Raw genomic sequence first — 17,202 nt, 5'->3', positions numbered from 1 at the left:
TGCGAATATACAAGAATAAGTTTGGTTTGATAAATGAAATAGACATTGAGGTAAGATGTTAATTTTCATGCGTCATTCCTAGTTTAATATTCACGTTAAAAATAAATATTTAAGCTTATTATCTCGATCAACGACGTTCAAATCTCATTATATAAAGAAAACTAGTGATATTGACTTACAAAATCAATACCTCTTAGATGGAGGATATTCTTAAACAAAAGTTCCATTAAAGCTCTTCTATAAAAAAAGCTCAATAAAGGATGTGCAGTAATTGATAAATTTGTCGATTCAGGTCGGGCAAATTCATTCTTTTGTAAAGAAATTGACAAAGATATTGTTCACAACAAATTTTTAGATTATTTATTCACGTTTTGCGAAGGAAGCTCTTATAGCTAATAATAATATAAATCAGCTTATGATAGTTCAAACATTGAAAAAATACATACGGAAATGCGAAATTTAACTTATATTAATTTAACTTATATTAACTTACATAATTTAACTTAAATTAGTCTATATTAATTTAACTAATATTAATTTAATTTATAGATTAATTTATATTAATTTAACTTACATTAATTTATCTTATAGTAATTAAACTTTTGTTAACTTATATTAATTTAACACATACTCTCTACTATAGTAATCAATTAATCAACCTATAAACTCCCAGGTTTTATAGGCACCTCAGCACGAACCAACTGAATAATGACAGTAGCAGTATGTGTGCTCATGAGAATATGTGTATGAATATCTGTAATTGTATCTGAATGTGTATGTGGTTGTGCATGTGTATGAGTAAGAAAATGTGTATACGTATGAGTATATGTACTGTTATGTATTTCATGCGCCCCACGTTTTTCGATTATCAAATTTTTGTTTTTTAATTATTATTCTCCACTTCAAAAACGTGGTTTTTAAAAATATTATTTTTTATTTTGATTTTCTTTGTACTCACTTCGAAAATCTTGATTTTTCTCTCTCACTGTACACAAAACCTTTCAACTGACATGTGACACTAATTTGAAATAATCGAATCGACAACAAAAGACAATCGCGAAAATATGAATTTTTCTTTAATTTAAATTTAATTTTACTTTGTATATCTTTTTTCTCTTCATTTTCATGCATTGTCATCCAATTCTGAACTATGTGCCAAATTTGAAGTCTGTAGTTAGTCGGGAAGTTAGTTTAAAATCGATTACAAAATTCCACCCGAACAGACATACACGAAGGCAAGTTGATATAAACGTGGTAAAATTACTTACTGTTTAAAAATTTTATGTTTCGAAGCAACATACCTATTGCGTGAAAACATCATTTACATTGCTTTAAAGCGACATATTTATGTTTAAATGCATCTATTGTTTGAAAATTATTTATTTTTAAAAATTTAACTATAAATCTGAAAAAAATACATGGTATGAAAAAATACAAGAAAAAAAAAGTCGTACAGAACCTAATTTTAATCTCGCCTATGGTAACTCAGATTATAAGTATGCCTCAAGTGACTAAAAAATGGTAGAAACTTAATTCATTATTTTAAAAATTATTCAATCGTAACTACCACAATCACTTATAATTCAAATTATTCTTATTTCAAACAAAATGTTATCTGGATTTACCTGCAATAGTAAACAGTTTCAGCATGGTTTTTCAGTTTAAAACTGAAAAAACCATGCTGAAACAGGAAACTAAATTCAAATTTTAAAATTAATTTCAATAAATTTTACTAGTTTCCCGTGCCAACGCCTCCTATAACTGAAAGCCTCACCGCGGTTTTTTATAGGTAGTCCGATCAGACCACTGAGAAAGATATCCACTTACCGAACGAGTCATTTAATACAGAATATAGTTAAAATAAGAAGGTGGTAGCAAATATATGACTAAAAATTTATTTTATTTATGAATATTATTGGTTTGCCTTATTCACTTGTCAACCACTACAGATTCAATTCTCAAATATATATGATAAATTTCTCTCAATTGCTTTTATGAAAGGTTTTGGGTTCAAGCGCACAACTAGTTCACTTTTTAGACAGTCTACGCGGACTACTTATAAAATTCCATGTGGAGGCTTTCTGGTGCAGGGGTGAAAGCGAGGTTATAGCTAGTTTTTTGGAGGAGTTTACTTATTCTTTTCCTAAATTATTCAGCAATTACTACTTTATCTTTGGTCCTAGTCCTAGTGTTTTGATTTTATTGGGCACCTGGGCCGCGAAGCGGCCCCTATCCCATTCATCTGGAATTTTAGAACAGTTTTGGTTGAGCAATGAGGTAAGCAGGCAATGGAGTTGCTTTTATGAATGTTTCAAGCTCTTTGCTTGANTTATGGCAATTCAGGGCTGGTACCCCCTGATGTCGTCAGCCTTGATTGTCATATTTTTCAATTTTTACTAATTTTTCTTCATCTCATTTGTTTTTAGTGACTCTGTAATAGATGTAAAGACTCCACAGCAAATTTTGTCAGGTCATTATTTTGCTATGATATCATTATAGTCTATTTCATTACTTCTTTTTCTTTCTTTCTTTGTAAAATCTTTTGATTAATAAAAATGATTTTGTAATTGTATTATTGAGTATATACTTAATATGGTATACTATAATGGAATATATGCATATTGGTACTTGTTTGCACCAATTACAATCGCCAAGGTGCCATAAGTATTTTAAACTAGCAAAAAAATTTATAAAATATATTGTGGTTTGTTACAAGTTATATTGTCAAGTTGGTTTCCTTTTACGCAGTTTTTTTACCTTAACTGCCCAGAAGTTGCTAAAACTTGCCGATTATTCCATACCTATACAGAGGGTACTAGGCATAGGTACCAATTCAGAAATCTTTCCTATTATTAATTATTTATTGTTCTTTATATATTTGTTAACAAGAAAACATTTTTAAATAATTATAACCGAAAAAGTAAAATTATGGCATTTATTAATTAATAATTTACTTTTGCAAAATTGATGAATGTGACATAAGTTTAGCAGCATCTTGCAGGGTGTTTGGCTCCATTTATTAGTGGGAAATATTATTTAACACATTAAAAAAATTAACATATTGACCATAAAATATCAAGTAAAAAAATAAAATTTTAAATGAGGTTCTCTATAACTGATATTTCACTTTTTTCAATATTTTTAACACCCCTTAATCATTGTTTAACTCATTCCTCACTGTACTTCTACCATCCTTTGCCACATTTCATACTATATTGCATAAATATATGCTTGGAATTCATAAACAAATAATGTTGTTTAGCTTAACTTGAAAATCGAATCTCATTTGATTTTTAAACATTAACTCTGTATTTTATTGACATTTGTAAGCATAATGATTTTATAGATACTTATTTTATATGAAACAAGGTTAATTTTTGCAATAATAATAAAATGTTGTTATAAAAAGGCAATTGAATATGGTTGTAATTTTGAGTGATATATATATATATATATATATATTTGTCGCATGCCTGTTTATGCAGTGGGAGAGCGATTGTTCCTGTTTTTCAGTGGCGCCATCTATGGCCAGGAATTCGACTTCTGCCACGCCATTCACACAACCACAATCCGTTTATAGTGCGGGTCTTATTCACACACAAAGGAGAAAGGACATAGAACACACAGAGAGAGAGAGAAAGAGACACCCATGCCTTGCCCGGGATTCGAACCCACCACCTTTCTGATGCAGTTTCCTGCCCCCACCACAGGCCGGTCGGCGTCGTTTATATTTAGCTCTTTTAATAAAATTTTGAATTTTAGTAGATACCCTTTTTTACATTTCGAATCAGTCGTGGCATCTTCTCAACTGCTCGTTGTAGTGGAACTGGGCTTCTGAGGCCATACGGCCTTTTTCCCATTCATCCTGAAATTAGAATGAGAAACATACGTGTCAAAAATAAAGTTTGGGGCTCAAAATGGAGTTCGTAAAAGAAAAAAAAGGCACTTTGCCATTATTAGGTAATAGCAGAATTACAAGTAATAAAAAATTAAATGAAAAAAGGTAAAATTAAAGTACAATGAGAAAATAAACACAAATGAATATTTACAGTATTTACAGTTTGGGAATCTATACAAAAGGGGGACGAGTTAAAGGAATGTGATGATGTGCGAATATGTGTAAGTAAGTGTGGCTCTGTTAAAATAGAGACCCGACCGTCCTGGTAATTACAACTCGTGCTCTCTACACTTAGGCTACAGGGATTAGCTTACCCCTGATCAGACCCCGAGGGGTTGCTCTTTCACAGGGATAAGCTGAATCTGCGTGTGAATAACTCAGTGAGTGTTTGTGCTGTCAAGTGTTAGTGTGATGTCAGAAGTGTGCTAAGGGTCTAAACTTTGCATCCTTTTTGAGATTTATGCAGTCGAAAATATCACAAAAATTTGCGGTATCGCAGGTGGCGGCTTTAATAACGAAATTTCTGTTTAATTTGTTGAAATAATGGTCAAAGTGGTCAATGTTAAGATCTCTATGAAAGGCGTTGTTGCGGTTAAACCATCCGGCCCCCCGTGAGCATCTTCAAGATGTTCCTTTGGAACACGATAAGTTTGCTGAGGTCTTTTTCGGAGGCGGTATACCAAGAAGAATCTTGGCACCTGTATCAAAGCGTTGTTTCGTATAAACTTTCGAATTATTTAGAAGTTGTGGTGGGTAAAAACTATAAATCAAATCTAAAACCATTCATTACAATAAAAATTTTTCTACCACTAGAAAATATTTATTCACTCTCTGGAGCAAGTTGGCATCTCCAGGGATGATTCAACAAATGTTACAAACCACTAGAAATGTAAAACTAATTGCTTTTAAACGCTAAGCAATGACTATTCCTTAAATCCGAACTGCCTCAGGAAATTTGAAACCTAGTGAAAACTAGAAATTCGTGTAGGAAAAAATTCAAAAGAACCTACGACCCGAATTAAAAAACAGAGATGCTTGAACTAAATAAAATCATTCACAAAGAGACTAAACTAAAAGTCACAAATTTACAGTGGAATGACACGATCAAAATCTAACAACTGAAAACAATTCAGTCTGAAAAATGGCCAAGGCCCTCGGAACTGACCAAGTAATTAGCAAGCCAATTAAGACCGATAATGGTTTTGCATGTACTAACATTGACAATGCAGAAACTTTTGCCTCACATATGGCTAAATAAATCTCCTTTAATGATGATTATGATATCAGCACACATAATATTGTCAATACCACTGTTTCGGACTTCCTAGTCTCGAACTCCCAACTCACCCCTATTGACCCCGCCAATAATTATGAAGTACAAAATATTATCAAGAAACTAAAGCCGAAGAAGGCACCAGGTGCTGACAATATTAAGAATAAAATGGTGAAACTTTTACCAAATACTTACATCTCTACCTTAACAGATATTTATAATGCCTGTCTGCACTTAAATTATTTTCCCACAAACTGGAAGAATGCAACCATCATTCTGATCCCCAAAGCAAATAAAAACATAACCTTACTCGAGATATTTACATACCTGCCAACTTTTAGTCCTTTCGAGTATGACTTACCCCACTGGTAGTAAAACAGAATCTAAATTGAAATTTTAGGCAGAAACGTACGCTGTATTTTGAAAAAGCTTCTGCGTTCTGTGGAATACCATGATGCCTATGCCTATGTCAGATGTTTATCTAAATACCGGGCCCGTTAGGGGCCCTAACTCATTCATCTCGATGGGAAGTAAATAAAAGTGCCGATGCAAATCTGAGGTGGGAGTAGAAATATAAGTCCATAGTTGGTGTAGACCTGAGTTGCACTGAAGAAGGTCATCATTGGGATGGGGTATTCCCCTGAAGAAGTGATTGAAGAAGGCAGAGTGCCTCTTGGTTTTCCAAAAGTTCTTGTAACTCTTTCATTAGAGTAACCAATCGATGAGCTGAGGTAGCTGTAGTTGAGGCTTTGTTGGTGAATCTTTTTCTCTTGGGTCGGGCCTCGCACCCAGAGAAGTTCGAGGTATGATCTTTGCTGCAATTGCAGCAGGTGGCTGGAGTGTCCTTGCTTTTTTTGGACTGGAAAGAAAAGTGCCCACCTGCACATTTCATGCATCTTGGGTCGGCAGTGCAGGTAGGTACGCTTAGAGTGTCCGAAGTCTTGACATCTAAAACACTGTAGCGGCCTCCGGCCACCTCTAAACTTCTCCACACTGATCGGAATGTCTTTAATGGTTTCGATGTGGTTGATCTTCATGTAGTTCCCTATTTCAGGCAGAATGATGAGGAAAAGTGGGAGTGGCCTATAGGCCCCGCCCACTCTCTTCTTGAAATTCACTATTTTCAGGATTTCTAAGTTTTGTTTCCCTAATTCAAGGGAAATCAAGTCCTTGTTTAAGTTCACAGGAAGCCCTCGGAAGAGAACGTTTAGGTTCTTGGGTGGTTGAGCACTCTGTACACTTGTGGGTAGCTCAGGATCTTCATCTGCGCTCTCCTCAGGAGTTTCCATTGGGACTGAAGTGGAATTCACCGGTGGAGTTGGAGGATCAGAAGAAGGGTTAGTAGGCTTTGTTGAGTCTACACCAGTTGATTTCTTCTTCTTTTTCCTCTTTTTGGTGTTAGATTCCTCAGGATTTTTTGACTCAGAGGCCGAAACCTCTTCACTCCGTTCCACGTTTTGTGAAGCTGGTAGTTTCTTCGGTTTGAAGATCCATCAATTCGGAGGCTACTTCGTCTGACTTGGTTGATTTGGGGACAGGAATGGGATTACCCGAGTCAACGCCTCCTATATCTGAAAGCCTCCACACGGTTTTTTATAAATAGTCTGATCAGACCATTGTGAAGGATATCCACTTTCCGAACGAGTCATTTAATACAAAATTTAGTTAAAATATGAAAGTGGTAGCAAATATATGACTAAAAATTTGTTTTATTTATGAATATTATTGGTTTGCCTTATTCACTTGTCAACCACTACAGATTCAATTCTCAAATATATATGATAAATTTTTCTCAATTGCTTTTATGAAAGGTTTTGGGTTCATGCGCACAACTGGTTCACTTTTTAAACAGTTTGCGCGGACTACTTATAAAAGACCGTGAGGAGGCTTTTTGATGTAGGAAGTGATGCCCGAGTAGTCTGGTCGCGTAGCTCCCACTGGTACTATGAAATTCCAGAGAACTTCACAGCCATTTCTATTTAAGTACGGCCTGAAGAAATGTCCGGTTTTGGTTTCATAGATCTCACCGGGGTTGACTTTCGGTTCCTTGTAATTAGGATAGAGAATCGGAGCACGAGCTGTGATGGTGCGGTAGACATAGTCTTACCGCCCCGATCAAATCTTCGAGCATGCATGATCGCACAGAGCTAGACAGAACACGTCCGCACTCATGATGGAATTACGTATTAATATATATGTTTAATTCTTTTAAAAATAGTAGTGATTAAAAAGAATATAAATTAGGTTCATAAATGCGAGGAATATACAGAAAGCATAAATTTTACTACCACTTTAAATACAGAAATAAAATTTTAAGCCAAATGCGTAAAAGTTGGCAGGTATGTATTTAGACCAATCAACCTGCTGTGTACTTTCGGTGAAATTCTTGAACGTATACTGTATAACAGAATTAAACCTTTTCTAGGCTGTCTGTCTAATGAGCAGTACGGCTTCAGAAAAAACTTAGACACCACCAAACAACTCCTTCGAATCATTGATTTTATTGGTAAGGGCCTGCACAACAAAGAGACCACTGCATTACTTATGCTCGATATCAGCAAAGCATTCGATCTTGTTTGGCATCCTGCACAAACTAATTAATTTAAACTTTCCCTTTGACATTGTAAAAATAATACATAACTACTTACCGTACCCTACCTTTAATAGTAATTTAAATAGTGTTACTTCATCCAGGAGAAGAATAAAAGCGGGTGTTCCCCAAGGGAGCATTCTGGGAACGATACTTTTCTTTATTTTTAGAAACGATTTCCCCATACTTCGCGACGACCACAACAGTATCACGGTATTTCACGCTGACGACTCTGGAATCTTGCAGAAATCTCTCAAATCAGATAATGCGCTTAAAAAAATACAGGACAAGTTACTTGATGTTGAAGGCTGGTGCCTACATTGGAAGTTCAAACTAAATGCTAGTAAATCGCAATTATTAATAATACAAAAGAATAGAAAGTCACACTCCAATAAATTCCAATAATTTCGCTTCAACAACACCCTACCCATTGTTGACAAAGCTGTATATTTAGGCCTAACCATTAATAAAAAAACTCACCTGGACTGATCACATAAATAATATTGAAAATAATGTATACGCAGCAGCCAACAAAGTTTAAACACTTTTCCATAGCCGATACCTCAGTTTAAAACTGAAAAAACTTCTGTATACCTTTATGATACGTCCTATCCTGACGTACGCCTCACTTGCCTTGCGTAGCGCCTCCGAAAAAGATCTCAACAAACTTATCGTACTCCAAAATAACATCTTGAGGAAGCTCACGGGGGCCAATAGTACATCCACGACAACGCCATTCATAGAGATCATTGACCGTTTTGACCATCATTTGAACTAATTAAACAGAAACTTCTTTATTAAAGACGCCTCCTGCGATCCCGCAAATTTTAATGATTTTTTCGACTGCATAAATTTCAAAGAGGATGCAAAGCTTAGACCCTTAGCACACTTCTGATATCACACTAACACTTCACAACACAAACACTCACTGAGTTATTCACACGTGAAAGAGCAACCCCTCGGGGTCTGATCATGGGTAAGCTAATCCCTGTAACTTAAGTGTCGAGTGGTAATTACCAGGAAGGCTGGGTCTCTACTTTAACAGAGCCACACTTACTTACACATAAACACTCATCCTCACATTCCTTTAACTCGTCACCCCTTTGTAAATATTCCCAAATTGTAAACATTCATTAGTGTTTGTTTTCTCAATGTGCTTAATTATTAATCTTTATTGAAAATTTTTTCATGTGCTTTTTTATTACTTGTAACTTTGTTATCGCGTAATAATGGAAAAGGGCCATTTTATCCTCCCACGAACACTATTTGGCTCCACGAACTTTATTTTTGTCATGTATTTTTCTTAATCTAATTTCAGGATAAATGGGAAAAGCACCATAATGGCCTCAGACACCCATTTCCACTACAACGAACGAACGAACGAAGGAATTCTTCAAACCCGTGGTTCCTCTTTTTTTTCGTTTGCGGAACCCCGACTTAATGAATAAAGTTCATTAGCAACAGTTAATATACTTACCCAAGGATGACACTGGCGAGTAAAAATGTCAGAAGTCGTAAACACTCAATTAATTTTTTATTTATTTCATAATCAATGGCTCGACAGCCCAGGGAGGGCCTTGGCCTTCTCAAGAAGTTTTTTTTCCAGGCAAGCCTTTTTTTTGCTAGTGTTTTCCAATTTTCAGTTTTTAAGACAAAAAGGTCTTTCTCTAGGTCATCTATCGATCTCAAATTTGGCCTGCCTCTTTTTCGTGTGCCAGCTGGTCTGTCATCGAAAACTCTTTTTGTGGTACGGTCAATTCTGATAACGTGGCTTGCCCATTTTAATCTTTGTCGTTTAATAATTTAATTCATATCATTATTCAATCATAACTACCATGATGACATACATTGTAATTTACTCGCATTTAAAAAAAAAAAAATGGTTTACAATTAGCTTTAATGGAAAACTGAAAGAAAAATGCTAGAAACAGTTATTACCTTTAATCTTTAAAAAAGATTTTTGATCTTTATTGATTTCCACTTTGTAGTCGCCGGTAGCATTCAGATAAAGAAAACGAATTAATTTGGAAATTATTAAAAAAATTTTATGTCAAAAACTGCAAGGATCAACTAACAGCAATGGAGTTGTATTTTAAATGATTAATATTCGATTATGCAGTGGTGCAAAGATTACTTAAAGTAAAAAAATACTAACTGAAAAAAAAAGTTGAATTTCGTTATCATTATGTTTTATAACCATCGTTGAGCAACCGACCCAATTTTTAGGCTTACAACTACTATTGTCGAACGCCACAGCCTTGCAATTTTGAACCCACTCCAGAAGACAAGGAAACTTCTGGATCAAGTATTGGGTGAAACTTTGTTTTCGTGAAAGACTTTTTGATGGAACTAACCTGTATTTGCGTTACATAGATAGGAAAACTACGAAAACCACCCACGGTTAGCTTGATCTAACCCATGATCTGTCTACCACTGAGAATATTTTACGTCAGCACTGTGGTCGGTGCAAGTCGGATGCGGAATCCGTATCGACCAGTCATCGCTGAGATTTAAACTCGGTTCACCTCGTTAGCAGGCGAAGACTCTAGTCCAGGGGGGGGGCAACCTGCGGCTCTTTGAAGGATTATTTGCAGCTCTCGATAAATGTACCAGAGTTCCCTTTTCATTTTAGAGCTATTATATTTTAAAAAATTATTGTACGGAAAGTATGTGTTTTCAAAATGTCTTTTAAATTACTGACAACAAATATTAAAGATTAAGTGCAACGTTTTAACAAATTTCCGTCCAGGTTAAGAATGATATGACTAATCGAAAACTGCGCGAACGAACATAAACAGATTTCAAGGATTGAAATATTTTAAATCATCTTTTGATTTTTTTCCCATATCCATTTGAAATTAACATAATTCAAGTTGAGTGTTTTCCATTTCCAATATAATTATGACCCAGAAAGCATCTGGAGAATTAGTATTGATAGAGATGCAAGAAGATCAAGCTCTACAATTAAAATATAAGTCGACGTCGGTTACTGAATTTTGGAAATTTGTACCAGAATCGAAGTATCCTGAATTAAAAAAAGGCTGCTTGTCGAATTATTTCAATATTCGGAACAACGTAATTATGTGAATCATTTCATTCCACTTTAAAATTCGTGAAATCCAAACACCGATCAGTATTAACTAACCAGCATCTCAAAGAATTACTGAGAAGTGCTGTCACAATTATTCACCAAATTTTAAAGAATTATCAAGAGAAGTAAAATAAATGTGTTTAATTTTTAAATTCAATACACAGATTTTGTAGTTTTATTTATATATATTCAATAAATATAATTTCTGTATAATTCTAATTAAAAAAAATTTTTTAATGTCTTTTTTGCATACCTTTTAAATACGTATTTAGTAGCGGCTAGCGAAAAATTTAAAAAATAGCACGACTGTCTAGGAGCTTGGCCACCCCTGCTCTAGCCCCTACTTTTTTACAGAGCGGAACAAGTTGGCATCGCATAAACAATAGCAATTCACTGTAAGGAAATTTATCACGGAGAAGAAGTAATTCAATATAAAAATTGCATCCGTTAAAAACAATAGGTAGTTATGAATTTTTATTATTTCCGGAAAAAAACGAAATTTATTCTTTACCATATTAATATATACGTTTAATTCTNGAATTAGAATTGATAGAGATGCAAGAAGATCAAGCTCTACAATTAAAATATAAGTCGACGTCGGTTACTGAATTTTGGAAACTTGTACCAGAATCGAAGTATCCTGAATTAAAAAAAGGCTGCTTGTCGAATTATTTCAATATTCGGAACAACGTACTTATGTGAATCATTTCATTCCACTTTAAAATTCGTGAAATCCAAACACCGATCAGTATTAACTAACCAGCATCTCAAAGAATTACTGAGAAGTGCTGTCATAATTATTCACCAAATTTTAAAGAATTATCAAGAGAAGTAAAATAAAGGTGTTTAATATATAAATTCAATACACAGATTTTGTAGTTTTATTTATATATATATTCAATAAATATAATTTCTGTAAAAAAAAAATTAATGTCTTTTTCGCATACCTTTTAAACACGTATTTAGTAGCGGCTAGCGAAAAATTTAAAAAATGGCACGACTGTCTAGGAGCTTGGCCACCCCTGCTCTAGCCCCTACTTTTTTACAGAGCGGAGCAAGTTGGCATCGCATAAACAATAGCAATTCACTCAATAACAAATCACTGTAAGGAAATTTATCACGGCGAAGAAGTATTTCAATATAAAAATTGCATCCGTTAAAAACAATAGGTAGTTATGAATTTTTATTATTCCCGGAAAAAAACGAAAAAATAAAATTTATTCTTTACCAGTTTTTACTCCGGTGAGCCGCCCGATGAGACAATCTAGCGTGACCAGCGCCCCGTATAACTGAAAGCCTCCACACGGTTTTTTATATATAGTTTGATCAGACCACTATGAAAGATATCCAACTACCGAATGAGAAATTTTATACAGAATATAGTTAAAATAAAAAAGTGGTAGCAAATATATGATTAAAAATTTATTTTATTTATGAATATTATTGGTTTGCCTTATTCACTTGTCAACCACTACAGATCCAGTTCTCAAATATATAAGACAAATTTTTCTCAATTACTTTTATAAAAGGTTTTGGGTTCATGCACACAACTGGTTCACTTTTTAAACAGTCTGCGTGGACTACTTATAAGAAACCGTGTGGAGGATTCTTGATGTAGGAGGAGGGCCACCGGTGGGTTAGCCCGGTGTGAACGTGTTAAATTGAAATTAAATAAAAGAAGCTGAATTATGGCTTTTTAAAAAGAACTGTTATAAACTGTAAGAATGTTTATTGAAGAAAAATATTTATTTATTTCTGAATTTAGCTATTTTATTTTGCATTGTGAAGTTTGATGATAAATACCGATGCAATTATTTGTAAACGGATATTCTTTTCGTAATTCCCTTTTGTTTTCGTATTTTCTTATAACAATAATTGATGGAAAGTACATATATTTATTTAAATTTTGTTATTTCACTAATAAAATTTCATACAACTCATCCAAATATTAAACAAGTAAAACAATTAATAATTACTTGAAAACGCGTATTTTTTCGTTATTCTCCTTTGTTCTTGTATTTTCTAAAAGCAAAATATTGTTGATGGAGAATACATATATTTATTTAAATTTTGTTATTTCACTTAAATAATTTCATAAAACTAACCCAAATATTAAATAAAAAAACAATTAATAATTACTTGAAAACACGTATTCTTTTCGTTATTCCCCTTTTATTTTTGTATTTTTTTATAACAATAATTGATGGAAAGTACATATATTTATTTAAATTTTGTTATTTCACTTAAATATTTTCATACAACTAACCCAAATATTAAATAAATGAAACAATTAATAATTATTTGAAAACGCGTAATCTTTTCGTTATTCCCCTTTGATTTTATACTTTCTTATAGTAATATATTGTTGATAGAGAGTACATATATTTATTTAAATTTTGTTATTTCACTTAAATAATTTCATACAACTAACCCAAATATTAAGGAAATAAAGCAATTAATAATTACTTGAAAACGCGTATTCTTTTCGTTATTCCCCATTGTTTTTATACTTTCTTATAGCAATATATTGTTGATGGAGAGTACATTTATTTATTTAAATTTTGTTATTTCACTTAAATGATATCATAAAACTAGCCCAAATATTAAATAAATAAAACAATAATTACTTGGAAACGCGTATACTTTTCGTTATTCCCCATTGTTTTTATACTTTCTTATAGCAATATATTGTTGATGGAGAGTACATTTATTTATTTAAATTTTGTTATTTCACTTAAATGATATCATAAAACTAGCCCAAATATTAAATAAATAAAACAATAATTACTTGGAAACGCGTATACTTTTCGTTATTCCCCATTGTTTTTATACTTTCTTATAGCAATATATTGTTGATGGAGAGTACATTTATTTATTTAAATTTTGTTATTTCACTTAAATGATATCATAAAACTAGCCCAAATATTAAATAAATAAAATAATAATTACTTGGAAACGCGTATTCTTTTCGTTATTCCCCATTGTTTTTATATTTTCGTATAGCAATATATTGTTGATGGAGAGTACATATATTTATTTAAATTTTGTTATTTCACTTAAATGATATCATAAAACTAGCCCAAATATTATATAAATAAAACAATAATTACTTGGAAACGCGTATACTTTTCGTAATTCCCTTTTTGTTTTCGTATTTTCTTAGAAAAATAATTGATGGAAAATACAGATATTTATTTAAATTTTGTTATTTCACTTGAATAATTTAATGCAACTAACTCAAATATTAAATAAATAAAACAATTAATAATTACTTGAAAACGCGTATACTTTTCGTTTTTTCTTATATAATTTCTTATATTCGTTTTTTCTTATATTTTTCTTATATAATTTCTTATATTTCCATCAAATTTCTTATATTTGATGGAAAGTACATATATTTATTACATTTTGTTATTTCACTTAAATAATTTCATAAAACTACCAAAACATTAAATAAATAATAGATTATTAGTCAGATAAAAACACAGTTGTAGGTTTCAAAAAGCATAATTGGTTCGAAATAAGTCTAATTCACGAAACCCCAGTGAACTTTCCGTGGAACCTTGGTGCTCCGCATATGTCGTTTCACTTCGAACGCAATTATGTATGGTCGCATTTGCTAACAACCTGTCCCACAAAACATTTCTATCGAAATTGGTTGTTCTGGAAAGGGCTGATGTTAAAGTAGGCTTGCCAACTTTCTAAGCTTTTTGTAAAAATTTACATTAGTGGTATCTAAGTTAATGCTTCAATACATTATTTTTTATTCTTTTTAACTTATTATTTTCACACTACTACATACAAATTATTTAAAGGCTCAACGCCACTTTGTTCCAGCTCTATCGTGACTAAGATTTCAAAATGTTCGCAAAATAACCGAAAATTCTGAAAGCTTTGGTTTTTAAATGTCTACCACTTTTTAAAATATTCTGCAGAAAGCGTAGTAGTTGGCAGGCCTGGTATACATGTATAAAAAGACCGACTTACCTAATCAATAGTATAGATCTCCTTAAGAATTTATTTGAAAATTTAAACTTAAAAACGATTTCCTTAAATTTAAAATCATATACGAGCGAAGAGAGNTGTATTAATAAAAAAGATGCCGTCGTTACTTAGGAATTAATATAAAAATAAGATACAAGTATTAAACTTACCAAATTCAAGCATTTTTATAACATCAATAGAGCACATTTGTAGAAAACTTCTTCCATCGGTAGCGTGGATGCGAGGGGACAGAAAACGTATTTCGTCATAAAATTTTTCACTGATGTGCGCATGCGCTTGTTCTCCGTTACATGATCGTACCGAAGAAAAAGAATTGAAGCGAATTTGAGAGGCACGAATGTCTTTTCATTGACTGGCCACGCGCATTGACTGGCGTTTGCTTTGGTGCCTTTAATTTGTTGTGGTGCCTCTCATTTTTAAAGGCACATTAGTTATGTGCCTCTTACGCGAGAAAATACACGGTACATTTAGCCTGTGCCTCTGAAATCAGAGGTACAGTTTTTAGAGTGTAGTAAAAGCTTTTCAGTTATAGCTAGTTTTTGGGAGGAGTTTACTTATTCTTTTTAAAACTATTCAACGATATCTACATTATCCTTGGAAAATAAACAGTTTCATATATAAACTAAAATTATAAAAGAAATCTTGATAGTTACAGATATTTTATTTTTCTCGAAAAAAATGCTAAAATGAAATGTCTTTCGTACCAGTTTTTGCACTTTTCCGTCTTGCTATATAGGCTTTCAGCCATGCATATACTCATAGATGCGTAACATCTACATATACTTTTTAGGTTGAAATCATAGAAACTACAAGAACACATGACAAAAGAATTTTCATTTTTAAGGGACGTTTTTGACGTTCAGTTGTCTATAACGTGTGTCATAATGCGAATTAGTTCTTGAATCAGTTATGATACACATAACGTAATATTGTGGTCACGTCTGATCGATCTTCGTAAGAACTTCATTATTCTAGACAACTCAAAGAAATAAATCATATTTTTACTCTCTCATTTATCATATCAAGATCTTAGATAATAATTCTTACATGATGTTGGGAAATTTGTGATTATTGTGATGTTTCTGCATAGACAGCGTGATTTAAGACTTAGTAAAGAATGCATTACATTTCTTAAAATAGATTACGTTTTGCCAATTATAACCATGCATGGGAACGCTATAAATCATTTATGATACATAGTTACACAAAGAATGAATATATAATTATGATTCTATCTAGTTTTCTATGAACTACCTATTAATTAGTATTTACATAGCTGATAGAGATTAAGAATTTAATTTAAAACGACATGGAGTTTCTTTATTGAAAAGCTATTGTGAAATACATTTGAAAATAAGCGTACTGAAAGTATAAGATCATAATTATGATTTCGATTTTAACTGATTTTCAAATGAATAAATTGTGCATCTGGACAAATATAATTTATGGGATTGTTTGAAAATGAGATAAATTTCATGGTATATAAGCATGGAAGATTTTTCAAAACCTCACTATTTTGAGAATACTCAACATAAAAATGGATTCCTTCTACGTCCAAACATATATACTTGTCATTGGAATCATATGCAGTAAGTTATATTCTTTTTTAATGTTTCCACACGAGATTTTGAACTGATTTCAGATATTTTTGCGCTGCTGAATTCAAATATGCAATCGGTTTCTCTATTCAAGCTACAGTCTTAATGCAATTTAATAACCTATTCATAACCAGGAATTTTTAAACTTTACTTGAGGGAATACAAAGTATTTCCCCTTCTCTGCTACGCAGGGAGTGGTAGGAAGAAAGCGGTAATACGGTTCATGATGCGATACGTTAATTTCACATGTTTTTCCCCTTTAAATATTATTTTTGAAACAGCAGACGTGTGAATATGCATTTATATAAACAAATTATTTATAAGCTTGCGCATTCAGACAAAAATAAATTAATCTAAAAATATTATTAAAAAAAATCCGTGGCTTTTGGAACAAACTAATTTCGGATTTGAATTTCCCACGTTCATATCAGGTACTTGTTTAACTACAACAAAAAATTGATCCCTAGGATTATTCATTACTTTTAGAAAGTGTGTAGAGTTAAAGCTTCAGAACTCTGTGTAAAATTTTCAAAATAATATTCGAAAACTCACCACTTTAACTTTCAGCCTTTTTTGTTTCAAACTCACCTAGCTTTCTAATTAGATACGAACATGGCAAAAGGGCCCTAAAGCCTCAGACGTCCAGTTCCACTACAACGAACTAAGGCTCCTAGACTATCAGAGCTGACCTATCAAGCAATATTGGAGCAAACAAGTTCACAAGTATATTAACTTGTATTCTCAGGG

At 32.6% G+C, this 17,202-nt stretch overlaps 1 protein-coding gene across 1 annotated transcript in view; it reads left to right on the top strand.

The window, feature by feature from the left end:
- The first annotated feature begins 16,355 nt into the window (after positions 1-16,355).
- Positions 16,356-17,202, top strand: part of LOC107448177 (carbonic anhydrase 7) — a 15,680-nt gene continuing 14,833 nt past the window's right edge. Inside the window, exon 1 of the mRNA XM_016063293.3 lies at positions 16,356-16,446. Within this exon, the coding sequence (XP_015918779.2) occupies positions 16,395-16,446 (52 nt within the window). The 5' untranslated portion in view covers positions 16,356-16,394. The remainder of the gene's footprint in view (positions 16,447-17,202) is intronic.

The sequence above is a fragment of the Parasteatoda tepidariorum genome, chromosome 9 (assembly GCF_043381705.1).
Source record: "Parasteatoda tepidariorum isolate YZ-2023 chromosome 9, CAS_Ptep_4.0, whole genome shotgun sequence".
Lineage (NCBI taxonomy): Eukaryota > Metazoa > Arthropoda > Arachnida > Araneae > Theridiidae > Parasteatoda > Parasteatoda tepidariorum.
This window is presented reverse-complemented; position numbering and strand designations above follow the sequence as displayed.